The sequence below is a fragment of the Microcebus murinus genome, chromosome 1, assembly GCF_040939455.1.
Source record: "Microcebus murinus isolate Inina chromosome 1, M.murinus_Inina_mat1.0, whole genome shotgun sequence".
Taxonomy (NCBI): domain Eukaryota; kingdom Metazoa; phylum Chordata; class Mammalia; order Primates; family Cheirogaleidae; genus Microcebus; species Microcebus murinus.
The window spans coordinates 127,003,425-127,019,167 of NC_134104.1; the positions used below are offsets into that span (position 1 = coordinate 127,003,425).

A 15,743-nucleotide genomic window follows, 5' to 3' on the forward strand; every position below is an offset into this window, starting at 1 on the left:
GACTTTGTCAGATTCAGGTTCAACTTTTCAACAAGATTCTTCATAGTTGGTATGATAGTTTGATAACATGTTTGCAAATTCTTTGATATTTACCCAACAAAAGTGAAGGAGACTAACTCTTTTGAGTATGTGCTTTATTGACCAGCTTCTCGCAAACTAAGTGCATCAAAAGTGATGCTATGACACTGCTTCTATCTGGCTCTCTCTCTGTACACATTCTCAGAAGCAAGCCACCATGCTGGGAGGAAAGCATCTATATGAAAAGGCTAAGTGGTGGTGTTTTAGCCATATTCCCAGAGACAATCTCAGTTGACAGTTGCCTTCAACAACCAGACAGCTGAGTAAGAAAGCCTTCAGATGATTTCAGCCCCTGGCCTTCAAGCTGTCCCAGCCAACACCATTTGGAACAGAGATGAACCATCCTGCTGAGACCTGCTCAAATTGTAGATTTATTAACAAAATAAATTCTGTTGTTTTAAGCTTTGGGGTGCTTTACAATGCAATGATAGATAACCAGAACAGTTAGTGTTGTGTACTTCCATCAAGAGGCACATAACATTAGCTAATCTCTCTTTTTGTGATGCTAATAGCTATTGATGATCATTACCCTAAATCTATCAACTTATGAGAGATCATAGGGATAAAACTATAATTCTATTTTTTTCTTCCACTATTATCTAAAAATACTTGTATAATGAAAAATTTTCCTTCATCAACTTTTAGTTATCCTGAAGTATTCACCATAATTTTTAATAATCTTGATCTCTATTACATTTGGTTCATGGATATTTCTTGTGGATATCTGATTACACTGAGATCTCTTAATGATAGAATGGCCACTAATTCTATCAAAAGAGTAGTTTATGACAACTAGACTTCTATTTGCCTTTGGATATCTTCTCATGTGACTACAGTATGTGTGAATGAATCAGGAGTGAGGGATGGAAGGCCAACTAAATACAGCTTTGGAGCCCCAATAACCAGGAACCCAGGTGCCTGATGAGAGTTACTTGGAAAAACATTCAACAGGGCAATGATCTGTCACAATATATATATACAATAAAGGGAAGCTAGGCAAATATCTACACTATCTATAATGAAGAGTTTCTCATACAACAAAGAGAAAAAGAATATTTCCTAAGCAAGAAAAGGGTTAAGAAAAGAGAGCAATGATAAAGGGCTTTGTCACTGCATTATAGTACATAATTAGGTAATTAGAAGTATTAAAACAGACAAAGCATTGGCCCAGATGAAATACTGAAGATGCAAGTATTCAATAAGATGCCCCAGGGGAAAAAATAAAGCCCTTGGTGAGGGTTTATAATCATACAGTAGGACAAAGAAGCACAGAAGGACTTGAAGGAACAATAACTGATGTTATACCCATATTTCAAAAACAGAAAATCAAAACAAGCACTCATCCAAAAATTTTAAATGAGCTAATGAAAACTCCCTAGAATACTATTAAACACCAAAATAACTATAACACCATACTGTGGTTTATTGTTTTATAAAAGGAAAACTGAAAAATCAAGCCAAGACCATAAAGAGGAATAATGTGATACAGAACAAAAGACCATATTCTTTTTCTTCCTGTGTTTCCTATTTTAGTTGCTTTCACCCTTCTCCCTATTCAACCAAACTTGTTTTCCCTTCTTTCCAGGCATGTAGCTGGGTTTAATTTCCCAGCTTCCTTTTCAGTTAGCTGGGCCATGTGATTCAGTGCTAGCCAACGGAAAGAGAGTGGAAGTTATGTGTGAATTCAAAATACACTCCCCTATTCCCCCACCACCAGGCCCCTGTATACATTTCCCATTCCAGTTGGAAAGAACAGAAAAGATCATGGGGGAGACCTAGGAAGATATATGTGTATTGTTGTAACATGTTGTTTTTAAAATAAACCTGTAGATTTTTAATTCTCACACCTTCCTTTCAAGGTTATGGAAAAAAAAAAAAAGGACATAACTTCACTTCTACCTGGACCCCTTTTTTTCTTAGATCACTTTATCTGAACAAGGTTTCTTCTAGAGGAGGACCCTTAAGCAATACCACAGAGAGATCCACATGGACAGGAACCAATATGGATCCTCTAGCCCTAGAAAAATTGTCTAATGTCTGCAGCTGCAGTAAATACCTGACTGCAATCTCATGACAGACTTCTAAGAAAGAAGCTCCTAGTTCACCTGTTCCCAAACTCCTGATCCACAAAAACTGTGAAACAGTAAATGATTATTGTTCTAAGCCACTAAGTTTTGGTTGATTTCTTATGTAGAAAAAGATAATTACAGAGGTTTTGATACCTGAAACTGGGTACATTAAAAAAAAAAAAAAAACAACAACAACCCTAAAATATGTGGTAGAAGTGTCTATGGGACTGGACAGAAGTCCAAAGGACCTTCAAGGGAGCATCAGTGAAAAACTACAAGGTATAAAAAAGCAGAAGACAGTCTACGAGGAGGCTGCCAATGAGGGCTTAAATGAAAGTGAGGAAAATGTTAAAGAAAAACAAATGGAGGAAAAAGATTCCTCATTATGCAGTGACAAGAAGTCTGGCAACATGGTAGCCTCTGGTTATACGCAAAATAGAAAATGTACCTAATAAACTGAGCAATCTAGCGATATCCAGGCAGTTTATTGAAGCTGCTGTCTGTTTTATTCATATTACTTACAGGAGAATGAAAGAAGAAGAGAATGAAAGAAGAAAAAAAGTAATAGGAAGAACTGGTAAATATAAAGGTGCTAGAACTTGTTGGGTTTGAAAATGAAACCTTTTCTCATTCCAAACCTCACCAGTCAGCAAATGATGCTAACATTAACACTCAGCTTCTGGGCAAAGATTAAATCTAAGACACAGACAGAAAAACAAAATCTAAAGATGAAACCAAGGGTGTGACTGTAAAACCCTCTGTTAAGATCTCAGAAAGCTCTAAGATGATGCCTCAGAGAACCCTCAGTCAGACAAAAGGACCTCAGAAAGACTTAAAAAGTATGCCTCACAGAGCCTCTAGCAGGTAGAGAACAGGGATCCTATCAAACATCCTACACTGTGCATACCAGCTTCTCAAAACAAAGAATTGGTCCAAACTATCAACATTCCCAAGGTTGAGAAACATCACATTAGAATATATGAACTCAGAAGGCAGAAAAAATTTAGTCTTTGCCACTTTCTGCATAAGATTTGATATAACAATTCCTTTATGCTTCTGTCTCCTGTTTGCTTCAGAGTGCTTTGCACACTGAAGGTACTTAATAAATGTTTCTTAAATTGAAGAAGTGTTAAATCTAGGCAAACAAGATTAACATAAGTAATAGAGCAGTGGAAAGACCTGATGTCCCAGGTTATCATTTCCATTTTAGACATTCACAAGTTATTTTTGCTTACTCACATTATATTGTTTCTGAGCTTCAACTTTTCAACTTCACAAAACAAAAGGATTTAACTAGGTGACCACCAATATAAAAAATGCCTATTATGGTACTAGGTACTGGGAATATAAAGATTCAAAACATAAGAACTTTCAACTCGAGAAGCCTAGGAGAAGCCCTCATTTCACCATTATACAATTCATCCATGTAACAAAAAATATGTATATCTCCTATATCTACTGGGGGGACAAAGAGTAAATTGTATTGAAATCTTAAAAAAAAATAAAAACCTAAGACAAAAAATACACATTTTACAGATAATGTTAAATGCAGACAATTACAATAAAATATGCACAATATATTAAAGAACAGAAGAGATAGTCTTTTCTTTATTAGAATCTTCAACTTCTAGAACAATAGCTGTTACATAGCAATTTCTCAAGTAGTATTTGTTGAACAAACAAATACACCTACAAACCTACAAACAACCAAACCAATGGAAAAGCAAAATTAAATCTATGGACTCAGGGAGTGGGGATATAAAGGTGAAGCAGAAGAAAATCGGCTGTCTTTAATTTGGTTTTGCAATTAGTGAGGAAAAGAATGATATATAGCTTTCATAGTTCATAAACAGGAGGTAAATACTGATTCTTAAAAATCAAAGAAAAGTGGTGATCTGTCATGATGACAATGGTTAGGATCCAGCCCAAGAGGACAGCAGAAAAATCTCCAAGAGTCTAACAAGGAAGACAAAAGTTTGAAATCACCACACAGTTGGGAAGATTAAGATTAAGTTGGGTTGAGATGACAGGAAACATGGTTAGGAGAAGACAGGTGGGGCTGTAGTTCAGGAGGTAGAATCGGTCACCATCTAAGTAGAGGTTTTCAGTTGAGGTTCTTTCTGGTTCTATAATGCATAGGTCACATAACAAGCCCTTTTCTGCACTGCCTCCTCTCCTCAAAAACATCTCTGTACTCCTACCCTAACAGTGAAAAGTTGGGAAAAAAATATATAAGTAGACAGGTATACTCTATATGCACTTTAAGTGTAAGACTGTATCACAAATGAAAATACTGACTTTATTTTGCAATTTTTCAACTATAAAGAAAAAAGTAGGCCGGGCGCGGTCGCTTACACCTATAATCCTAGCACTCTGGGAGGCCGAGGCGGGCAGATAGCTTGAGGTCAGGAGTTCGCAATCAGCCTGAGCAAGAGCGAGACCCCATCTCTACTATAAATAGAAAGAAATTAATTGGCCAACTAATATATTTATAGAAAAAATGAGCCAGGCATGGTGGCACATGCCTGTAGTCCCAGCTACTCAGGAGGCTGAGGCAGGAGGATCGCTTGAGCCCAGGAGATTGAGGTTGCTGTGAGCTAGGCTGACACCACGGCACTCACTCTAGCCTGGGCAACAAAGCGAGACTCTGTCTCAAAAAAAAAAAAAAAAAAAAAAAAAAGCAAGAAAGCAAGAAAAAAGTAAAAAGAAATGCAAGCATTACCTCTGAAGTACCAACATAACTTCAATTCCAAATCTGTTTATATGTTCTAAAAAGACTGTGTTACATTACCAAACAGGCTATGTCTACTGGGATATTTCAGGATAGGATATTACTTTACCACCCAACAGACTTTACTCTTTAACCTTCTCGTAATTATATAAAGCCACATCTAGTCCTAAAAATCTGGCTTATTCAAAACAAAGAAAATCTCAGCAAAAATACTATTGGTCAGCAGCTCAGGGTAATGTAACTGTGCCGCCCTCCATGTACTACTGCTCCCAGATTCCAAAGATTAGGAGAATCAGGATGCTAATCAAAGCACTACAACTATATGTTTTGTAGCAAATAAGCCTATATTTTCATTCAAATACTGAAAAAATGTTTTTAAGTTTTTTAAAAAAAATCTCATAAATTAGAATAAATGTATGCTAAGAATTTGCATGTTTAAATCAAACAGAAATGGGAAAAATACACTCTTAAACAGAAGCAGTACAGGAAAATACATATTTCTAAATATATATATGCAATAGTAATTATTTTGTTTTTACCTTAAGTGTCAAGTGAGGAAGGACTATAGGCCATTTGACAGAAGAATTATTTCTCATATTCCTGAAAATCTGTTTTCCCCCTCTTTAATATTTAAGAAACACACACACAGGTTGCCGACAACTCTTAGAGAGCGGCTTGTGTTGTAGTTTTCACTTTCTCGGCTGTGAATAAGTGCATATGTGAGGGCTGGTCGTGCATGCACAAGCATGTACTTTGCCTGCATTAAATAAAATCACAACACAACACCAAGTACATCCACTCATTCATGTGTGCCTGCAGTCCACCTCGAGGAGACTGAAAATATAAATACAAGCTGCTATTTTGGTGTGATCACAAGAATATGGCAGCTTGTATTTTTTTTCTCTTTAACATTTTAACACTGGGCAGATTGTCGGCATTAACACACACCAAAATCAATTCTGCTCTGAAATTGCTTGTAAAATCCTCCTTCCCTGAGGAATTTGTTTTTTATTTAAATAAAAAATGGGCTTGGAGGAAACCACGTAAAAGATACCAACATTTAGAACATCTTAACTTTATATAGTGTGACAATCAATGGACCGAAGTATTAGAAGTATTTCCTACAAAATGAGAACTCAGGAAGATGGTCTTTAAATTAAAAGAGAAAATCAGTAAGTTAACTCTGTAAAATCACTTTTGTATATTGTTAATATAGAAAACAATTTCAAAAATACTCGTTTCTATTTGCATATTATATTACAAATTATGTAACATAATAACTACATTTGACCAAAAAAAACTCCGGTAAGACTTACATGCCACAAAAATTCAAGATGTTTTCTTAAGGGGAGAGAAAAAAATAGAAGTAAATATTTAGCACTGGCCATACCTAAAGGTTCACCATGAATAAAAAATAAAATATAGATATTCATATCATATACTACACAAAAATGTAACAGTGCTTTTTCTATACAGTACTGTCCAGTAGAACTTTCCATAATAACAAAAATGTTCCATATACACACGTCCAATACTTAGCCATTAGCAATTGAATGTGGCTATTGTGAATGAAGGCTACATTTTAAATTTTATTTAATCTTCATTTAAGTTTAAATAGCCACTTGTGCCTGGTGTCTACCAAACTATACAGCATGTATCTATAATTTTAAAAAGAAAATTTTAGCAAATATTAAGAAATCCACAAAATATCAAATGATATGATTAAAAAAATGGAGAATGGACAAAGTTTGCTTAAATAGATTGTGTTTGAAGCTTGACCCACAAATAAACCATAAAAAAAGGGAAGCTTAAAATGAGAAAGTTGCATCTTTAAAAATCTAACCATATTGTGGAGCTTCAAGTAGGAAACAGAGTAATTAAATGATGAATGAGCTACCTAAAATGTTAACTATAATAGCTAGAAACACAAAAGACCTAAAATTGGAGATGATTATTAGCATACCCAATAGGCAATCAGATAAACTTTTAAAATATGGTCAATGTTACAATGATAAAAGTTGAAGTTTAATAGCTTAATTCCAGAGAGAGGGAAAGCTCATTTGAAGAAAAGATTAGACTATTTGGCAATAGCTTATAAATATGTTAATCTGCAAATGATGTTATAGATGCTATATATATATTTTTAGAATAGACCTTGATAGACCAAATAACATACTTCTTTGGCATCTAATATAGAAATGATATTTTATCATGAACTCATTATTTCCCATCATTTTAAATAATACTGAATTTCATTTAATGTTAGAGCTTTTGAAACATGGCAAAATTTGTTCAGAACAGACAATTCATGTTCTAAATTAGAAATGCCATAAATTGGACATTCCTTGATTTACCTTTTATCAGTTTTTTCAGTAATAAAAATGGGAACAGTAACAACCTCATTATGTTGAGTTAAGGAACAATTAATTGAAATGAATGCAAAACCCTTTGAGGCAAAAAAGGGTTAGTGGCATAAAAGAATATTAAAATTAGTTGAAGAGGGAGATAATATTTAATACAGTGACATATGCAGATCAAATAAATTCAATAATGATGTAAAAAACACAGTACATGAAATCAAATTATCTTATTTAAACTCAGACTAGAAGGTTGATAATAGTATTTTTTAAAGTGTGGTTATGTCTCTGAAGACTTAAAAGATGTTAGACATTATTACTAAAATTGAACAACACTGATCACCAGTCATAAGATTTGCAATAATAACTTATTAAGCAACAACTTGGCAATGGGCAGTAAAACAAAAATAAGACAAGGTTCATGCTCTCGAAGGGTTTACCATTAGGTTTGAAAGATGACGCCTGGGCTAAACCAGAGCTATCGTACACACTTCTGTTACAGCACCAGTTATCCTATATTGTAACTATTTTTTCTGCTTTCTCTATTAGACTTTGAGCTTCTTAAGGATCCATGTCCTATTTACCTTGGCATCTCTAGTGCCTGGTACACTGAGGAGATTAAATGTATTGAATACATTGACAGATGGACCTAAACAAATATAGGACCAAACAAAATTAAATAATATAATTAAAAAGTTATTATGAAAATTCTAAAAAACATAGGGTAGGCACAAATTATTTCCAATTATACAAGACTGGAAAATGCTTCATGAACCCAGGCCTTGAAGGATGAGTTATCAGAAATCCACATTGGAAGCAGTGGAGCAAAGTAGCATTCCAGTGGAGGAGAGCATTCCAAAGCATGGAAAATGGAAAGCACAAAATCTGTTCATGGAATAATACCAGAAGCATTGGTTAACAAGGAACTGGGTATCTATTAGGGAAGATAGGTAAGTCCACTCTTCTGCAGGCCAATGGGAATCATAAAAGAGTCTGAATTAGACAAATGGCATGATTACAAATGTGCTTTGAGAAGAGTGATTGAGTTGTAGCATATGGAATGGACTAGAAGTAAAAATATACTAGATCCAAAGAGAATAATTAAACTAGTAAGAGATTGTAGGCAGGAGGTAAAAAGAACATGAAATATAGTAGTAAAAATTGAATAAAACTGAAGGATGTGAGAAAACTACATGTAATGACTCCCTAATTTGTATTTAAAAATATAAAATATGTATCCTCAGCATATCTATTTTTGTCTTTATTACTCCTCTTTAGTCTAGGTCACTAATATTACATAACTTGGAATACTGCAATAGACTTCCAGTGACTTTTCCAGCTTTCATTCTTACATCCACATTTACCCATTGCATAGCAGCCACAATTACTTTTTAGATATCATACCCCTGCTCAATATGCTCCAATAACTTCCCACTGCAATTTGAATAACATCCAAACTTCTTACTATGTCTACAAGATTGTTTGTCTGGCCTTTGCCCTCTTCTCATATTTCCTCTCTTTAAATCACTTGGATCTAGCCATACCTGCCTTATTTCATTCTTCTAAACACTGACCTCATTTTCTTGAGGAACTTTGCATTAGCTGTTTCCTCTGCCGTAAGTGTTCTTCCCCAGATCTCTACATGGCTGGCCTTTAAACTGTTTTCACATCTCAACCCAAATGTTATCTTCTCAGAGATGCCCTCTCTGATTAATATTCCCATAGTAGCCATCCCACTGGCTATTCTCCCTCTAGCTAGCAAATTACCGTGCTTTATTTCTTTAGAGCATTTAATCACCTTACATAATTATCCTCTTTATATTAATATATACATGCTGTTGTCTCACTCCCACCCCACCACACTAAAATATACATCCTGTGATAGCAGGACCCTATCTGTGTTATTCACCACTCTGTTCTCCCCAATGCAAAGGGCAAACCTGAAGCATAGTAAATATTCAATAAATATACATTTTAAAAAAGCAAAATTCTTATCACAGAGGCTAGTGAGCAAGTAACACTGTATAACCATCTCTGAGCTGTACTTTTCTTCTCCTATTGTATTATGAATTTCCTTACAGACTGGATTGAAAAACATGGATTTTAGATTGTGTGGTACCTTATAAGGATGTGAAGTAGTAAAATTAGACAAGCTATTCAGCTTTTGTGATTAAATGTTTTGGTGGCCTTAAAATAAAACTGACCACCTTACCTTACAAGCTAAGTTCCTTGCCACAGAATTTATATACAGTTGGCAAGAAGACTTACTCTAAATGTGGAGAGAATTACGGGAGAGCCTTCCATGGAAAATATAGAACCCTACTTACCAATGTTATGAACTATAGGCCATCCTAGCTGCCTTCTTTGAATCTTTGGGTTTGCCATTTTAATAAAATATACCAGTGGAGGTAAATTTTAAAAGACTCTACCAGGGCTATGGCCCCATTTCCATTTGTTAACTGTAGAGAGACTGATTATAATCCTGCTAAACAGAGCAACCTGAAGTTGTCAAGTGTTTTAAATACACTTTTTAAAAGACACATTTTTACTGCTTGGTTAGAAATATATACTGCACATGTTGTTTTTAAAGAGGCCTGTTTTACTGCCACTGATTACGTAAATCCTGAAATGATTAATGAGGAAATTTCTTCTTTTGTTTTTTCAAATATTTATTGAGAGCCTCATATGTGCCGGTACAATGGTGCTCTCCTTTCTGAAACTGTATACTAGACAGGTCAAGCATTATCACCCAACAGCTCTGACAGTAGCTTCCCCACAAACATGGGTTACTTCTGAGGTAACTGGGTAACTCAAGCTAATCAAAATGATCCCATACCTCCCACCCCCCTCCCCATAGTTTTGTTGTTCTCTGAACCCATGATTCCTCTGAATTATTTTCACTTTAAAATAGAAAATTTCTTTTGTTAAATATATAGTGTAATCTTAATAGAAGTACATGTCAACTGATTATTCAGGGTTTGGGACATGGAAAGAGACAAATATCAGAGATCCAGAGGCCTTGACATTGTAAGAGACTTAGTAGCGACGGAATTAGGAGTAGAGCACACAGGCAAAGCTGCAGAAGGACTTAGCAGAAGCCACTTCAGATATCCAGGACTCTGCGCATACCTGGCAAATTCCAGATCCCAATGATTAAATTAAATTTGCTGATATTTATGTGATAGTTTGCAGTTTAAAGTGTAGGCCTATCTAATTTACTACTATTACTGTATTTATGTTAATCTACAAAACTCCTGCAGGGTTGTTACTATTATCCCTATTTTACAAAACAGGAAACTGAGGGAGGAAGATGTTGAAAGTAATATCCCCACAATTACAGCATATGTTAGCTAGGACTCACCCTAATATCTTCTGACACAAATTCCATGTACTTCCTACTATATGACTCAGAAAGATAAGGTCCAATTATCAAAGTTATGGATATTAACTACATGCTAAACAAAAAACTATTCTTCATATGGTAAATACTGAGTAGATTGAGAGAAAATATCATTTGAAAATTTGAGTAGCTTCAAAAGGAAGAAAAATGAGGATAAGAATAATGATTATTATTTAAAAAGTAATTCTATTAGAACAAGATTCAAATGCATAAAGCAAGACATAATTTTTTCTAGCAAATCAATAATGACTATATAATATAACCTTAATCAGATGCACAAGACTTCAAATATTTGTTGGAAATTGATAAAGCTAATTAAATATTATTTTAAGATCATCAATATTATAAATATAATTTACTTTCAAAAAGGGAAAATAGAAATCTGTATTGTAAGAATAGAAAATAATCTTTATTATTACCATTTGGCCAAAAGAAGTTTGTTACTAACACAAGTAGAATACTGTGTTCAATTAAGCACTTCTACAGATTTTGTGTTTTGCTACAATTACAAAGAAGTAAACACCAATTTGAATTACTGAAAAGAACATGTAATAGTTCTACATACGTTCTTTTAACATCTTGTTCAATCATTGATCGAAGTTCTTTATCTTGGAAGAATTTGTTCCAAAGACTCTGAAATAAGGAAAACACCTATTTAAAATAATCTCACACCTTTGCTTGACTTTTATGATTTCAACTTAATAATTTAAATGATTAAATTTATCCTTCCTGAATTATTTCACAGTGCAGATAGAAAGCCTGACATTGGGATAATTTTCATTAAAATCTAGTTGAATCTCCAAAATATAACCTTACTGTAAAATCAATTTTTCCAGTTTGTATTATTGAATACAGTCAGCACTCCCTATCTGTAGGTTCTGAATTTAAGGATTCAACCAACGACAGATCAAAAATATTAGAAAAAAAATTAAAATAATGATACAACAATAGAAAATAATACAAATTTTAAAAAATACAGCGTAACAACTTTACATAGCATTTACATTGTATTAGGTATTATAAACAATATAGAGATGATTTAAAGTATACAAGAGGACATATATAGGTTATATGGAAATACTATACTACTTTATATAAGGGACATGAACACCTACAAATTTTGAGATCCATGGTATCCACAGGGGTCCTGGAACCAATGCCCCATGGACTGAGAAATGACTGTATATTTTTAAAACTTCTATTATCCATATAAAGTGAATGATAATTTTCACTGCTATACATTGCTACTATTACTGTCTATCAATAAAAATGTACTTGGATTAGAGCAGGACCAATGGGTCAACTGGCTCCAGCTTGAACCTGACTTGAGTTCCCAGTATACTAAGAAAGATACATAATGTTTTCTACAAAGCTTGGCTTTTTAATCCAATAGGTTTTAACATATATATTTAAAATGTAAATTTAGGAAAAGTTTTAAAAATTGCTTAATATTTTATGCTCCTATATGAAAGACTATATCATAATTATATGTATCAAGAAAAATAAATGCTAATATTATATATTAAATAGAAAAAATTCTGTTCTAAGGTAAACAGACAAAAATTAGAGCAGCAACAATTGAAGTTATATAATATCTTTAAAGTACTAATTATTCCTAGTCTTTACTGGAATATGAGTAGAAGTAGGCCTGATCATTTTTAAACTTCCTCACAGACTCACTTACTACAAATAGTTACTTCTTTCTTCCTGGAAGTTAGTTCTGCCAAGTGAACCCTACTCTATTTTTATCATGAAAGGAGGCTTTCCTGAGCTACCTCATTCCCCACTGCAACCCTGATAAGATAGTTATATTCTCATCTTTATACTCTTCTATTTTACTCTTAGTTCTTACAGACCTCTGAGACTTCTCTATAATGTCATTCCACAGAAATATATAATTAATTTCCTACAACATACTATGTATATGACACATAACAGTTTTTTTTTGTTTTGTTTTGTTTTTTGAGACAGAGTCTCACTTTGTTGTCCAGGCTAGAGTGAGTGCCGTGGCGTCAGCCTAGCTCACAGCAACCTCAAACTCCTGGGCTTGAGTGATCCTTCTGCCTCAGCCTCCCGAGTAGCTGGGACTACAGGCATGCGCCACCATGCCCGGCTAATTTTTTTTTTTATATATATATATCAGTTGGCCAATTAATTTCTTTCTATTTATAGTAGAGACGGGGTCTCGCTCTTGCTCAGGCTGGTTTTGAACTCCTGACCTTGAGCAATCCGCCCGCCTCGGCCTCCCAAGAGCTAGGATTACAGGCGTGAGCCACAGCGCCCGGCCTACATAACAGTTTATATCAGGTTTTAGGTAGCACTGTTTATGGAATAAAGAAAATAGTTGGCATGAGATACATTGCTTTCATGGTGATTGATAAACAGTCACAGAAGCATATTCTTATGGGCAAAAGAGGTTGAGCTATGAGTAAAGATGAACTTTACCCCTTCATCCTGTGAAAGGGGATTATTGATCATCAAATCTTGCTGGCCAACGACCTTCCTTGGGTTTGTAATATGCTGGCAAAGAAAGAGAAAACACATACACACAAGAATTAGAGGCTGTTGGACTCTAAAGTATATATAAGAAAAAAATCACATTAACTACATTTACTATTTACTCACTATTTCTTTAATGTTGCTATACCATGCTCTTAATTCTTTAATTCTACTTATCCATTGACTTTTATCTTGAGGAAGAACACAAAGAAATAGCTGTGAAGAAAAAAAAGAGGAAACTTTTGTAACAATCATAAGATATAAAATTGAAACCATGCCAAACAAAATCACCTGAAAATTGAAAGAGATATCATATTCAAGATATTTCATATTCATATCATCATTCCAATGCCCAATAACTTATATTTAGGGATATTTAAGAATTATATAATTAGAAAATTCAAAAAGTGAACAATCAAAAAACAAGATCATAAAAGCTACACTACAAAATGGAATCAAGCTCCCCTCTAGATTTATATTAAAAAGGAAGAAAAATTCATTGAGGTTCAAGTATAATTCACATTTTACATTTGAATCTTAATGAGAGTGGTAGGGGGTTATTAAGAAGCACGAGATCTAGTTAGTAATTACTAGTTTAAGGTTTTGTCTTAAAACACATAAGTAAAAGACAGCAAAGAACAGTCTTACTACCAAGGACACAGCCTGAGACACAAAGGCATTCCTTTTACAGAGAAAAATGTAATTTACAACAGGCAATCAGCTTATGAAAATAACAAGCACTCTTAAAAAGGCAAATTTGATTTAATTTAGTTTAATACAACATTAAAGTAAATCTGGATTTAGGTTATTTTTAGAAAAAGCAGGATAATAAAAGTTAAACAACAGTGAATGGGGCTGGTGCACAAATATTTGTACACAAATATTCTAGCAGCAGGTCTCCTGCCTTTATTGCTTGCATCTAAAACAAGAAAAATATATTTTAATTATTAAACATAAATTATTAAATCTAAAAATGTCTAATGCAAGTGTTTCTTACTATCTTTACTTGCACAAACTCAGTATGCCCAATTTATACAGATAATCCTAAAAATTTTTGATATAAGTCATTTTAGAAATGAGTCTAAACATAAATTAATTCATTTTTGGAGAATAAAAAGAAATAATATTTCAAAATAATAAAAAAGATAACTACAGATTATTATTACTAGCTTTGGTAATCAGTGGCCCTTTTCCTCTGAAGCAGAATGACCCAATTTCCTTCCACCACTTCTAACTGCTCTTCACTTTGTGTTTCTAGTAAAAGAAATGTGAAAAATCTTTTACATTTGTTAGTTAGGAAGAAAAAAGAAAGGAGGGCTAACTGATGGCACTTGATGTAATAGGAACCTGGAAGTTAGCATCCCCCTTCTCCTGCACAGCTTCAAGAATTCTGCAAAAGCTTCTGGGGGAACGTTAAATCGTTGCTTTGAATTTTGTACCAACAAAACAGATGAAAAGACAGTTATTTCATATGACTCCTTTACCATCACCAATTATTCAGGATTAAGGTGGTTCAATCTTATTAGTAAATGTCCTATGAAAGATAAACATAGATGGCCAAAATAATGGGAGTGAAGTCTTTTAGAAAATTCAGTGATCCCCTGCATGGGTAATCTTCCAGGGCATCAGGTAATGTGTTGATATATTGCAACCACAAACTGTAAATAAATATTTTCTTCTTACCTTCCAGCAAATGCTGCGGAACCTGCTGCTTCTCAGCTGCCCATTAATCCCCTTCTGCCTTATTGTTGCCAAGTAATTGTTGTTTACAAATAGTTCTTCCCATTCTTTCCTATATGAAAGAAACCAAAGCATGAGAATCCTTTTGTTAAAATTCTTCTGCTTGGAGAGGAATGCTACAGGAAATTAATTTTAAATAAGTCTAACAAATGCAACTTTTAAAACATATATATTTAGTTGTGTACTGTTTCTAAACGCATGGCTGTCTTTTTGGATACAGTTCTTCTGTAGATTTAATGAATATGTAGATAGCTATAATTATGCCAGCTACTGAAATTCATGTCTGTGGAGGCTATTACATTTCCTCTAAAATGTTGATAGTGCAGTTCAGTGTATAAACAAAAAAACAATGAATAGTAATATAAATAAATGACTGTTTTAGCCACTGACAAAGATATACATGCTTCAAAAATATACAACAAAAAAGTATAATGATTACATTAGCTTCTCATATGAAATATCTGTTTAAATGAACTTGTTCTCTTTAATGTCAGGCTGGGCAGTTAAATATAATATTATAGAAGACTACTTTTTTTTAACTATTAGTGCTACTTAATATTGAAATCTCTGCAACTTCTTTCTACATGATCAGTTTTAAAATTTTAACAGGTGTGGGCAAATTTGAAAAAAAATCAAAAAATTAAAAAGCCTCACTGTAAAAACTGTTAAAGGCAAGCTTGAGTACCTTGCAGTACCTATGGCTGAGTAGATAAACAACCGAAATATGCCTCCCAGGCATGCAGACACCAGGGGCCTAACACCTGTGCCTCATTAATATACAAGTAAATCTGCTCTACTGGGAAACAATTGGAAATTAATTGTCCCAAACCATTTACTGAGTTTGAATAAAGGAATTAAACCTATATTCC

The 15,743-nt window shown here is 33.9% G+C and overlaps 1 protein-coding gene across 6 annotated transcripts in view; it reads right to left on the reverse strand.

Moving 5' to 3' along the window:
• The window catches only part of TBC1D5 (TBC1 domain family member 5), a 529,649-nt gene that overhangs the window by 213,110 nt on the left and 300,796 nt on the right, over window positions 1–15,743 (reverse strand). For all 6 annotated transcript variants that reach the window (XM_020289588.2, XM_076005553.1, XM_020289677.2 and 3 more), the window contains 4 exons: window positions 14,818–14,926; window positions 13,261–13,350; window positions 13,081–13,155; window positions 11,201–11,268 (listed from right to left, as the gene is read on the reverse strand). In XM_020289588.2, the coding sequence (XP_020145177.2) occupies window positions 11,201–11,268; window positions 13,081–13,155; window positions 13,261–13,350; window positions 14,818–14,926 (342 nt within the window). The remainder of the gene's footprint in view (window positions 1–11,200; window positions 11,269–13,080; window positions 13,156–13,260; window positions 13,351–14,817; window positions 14,927–15,743) is intronic.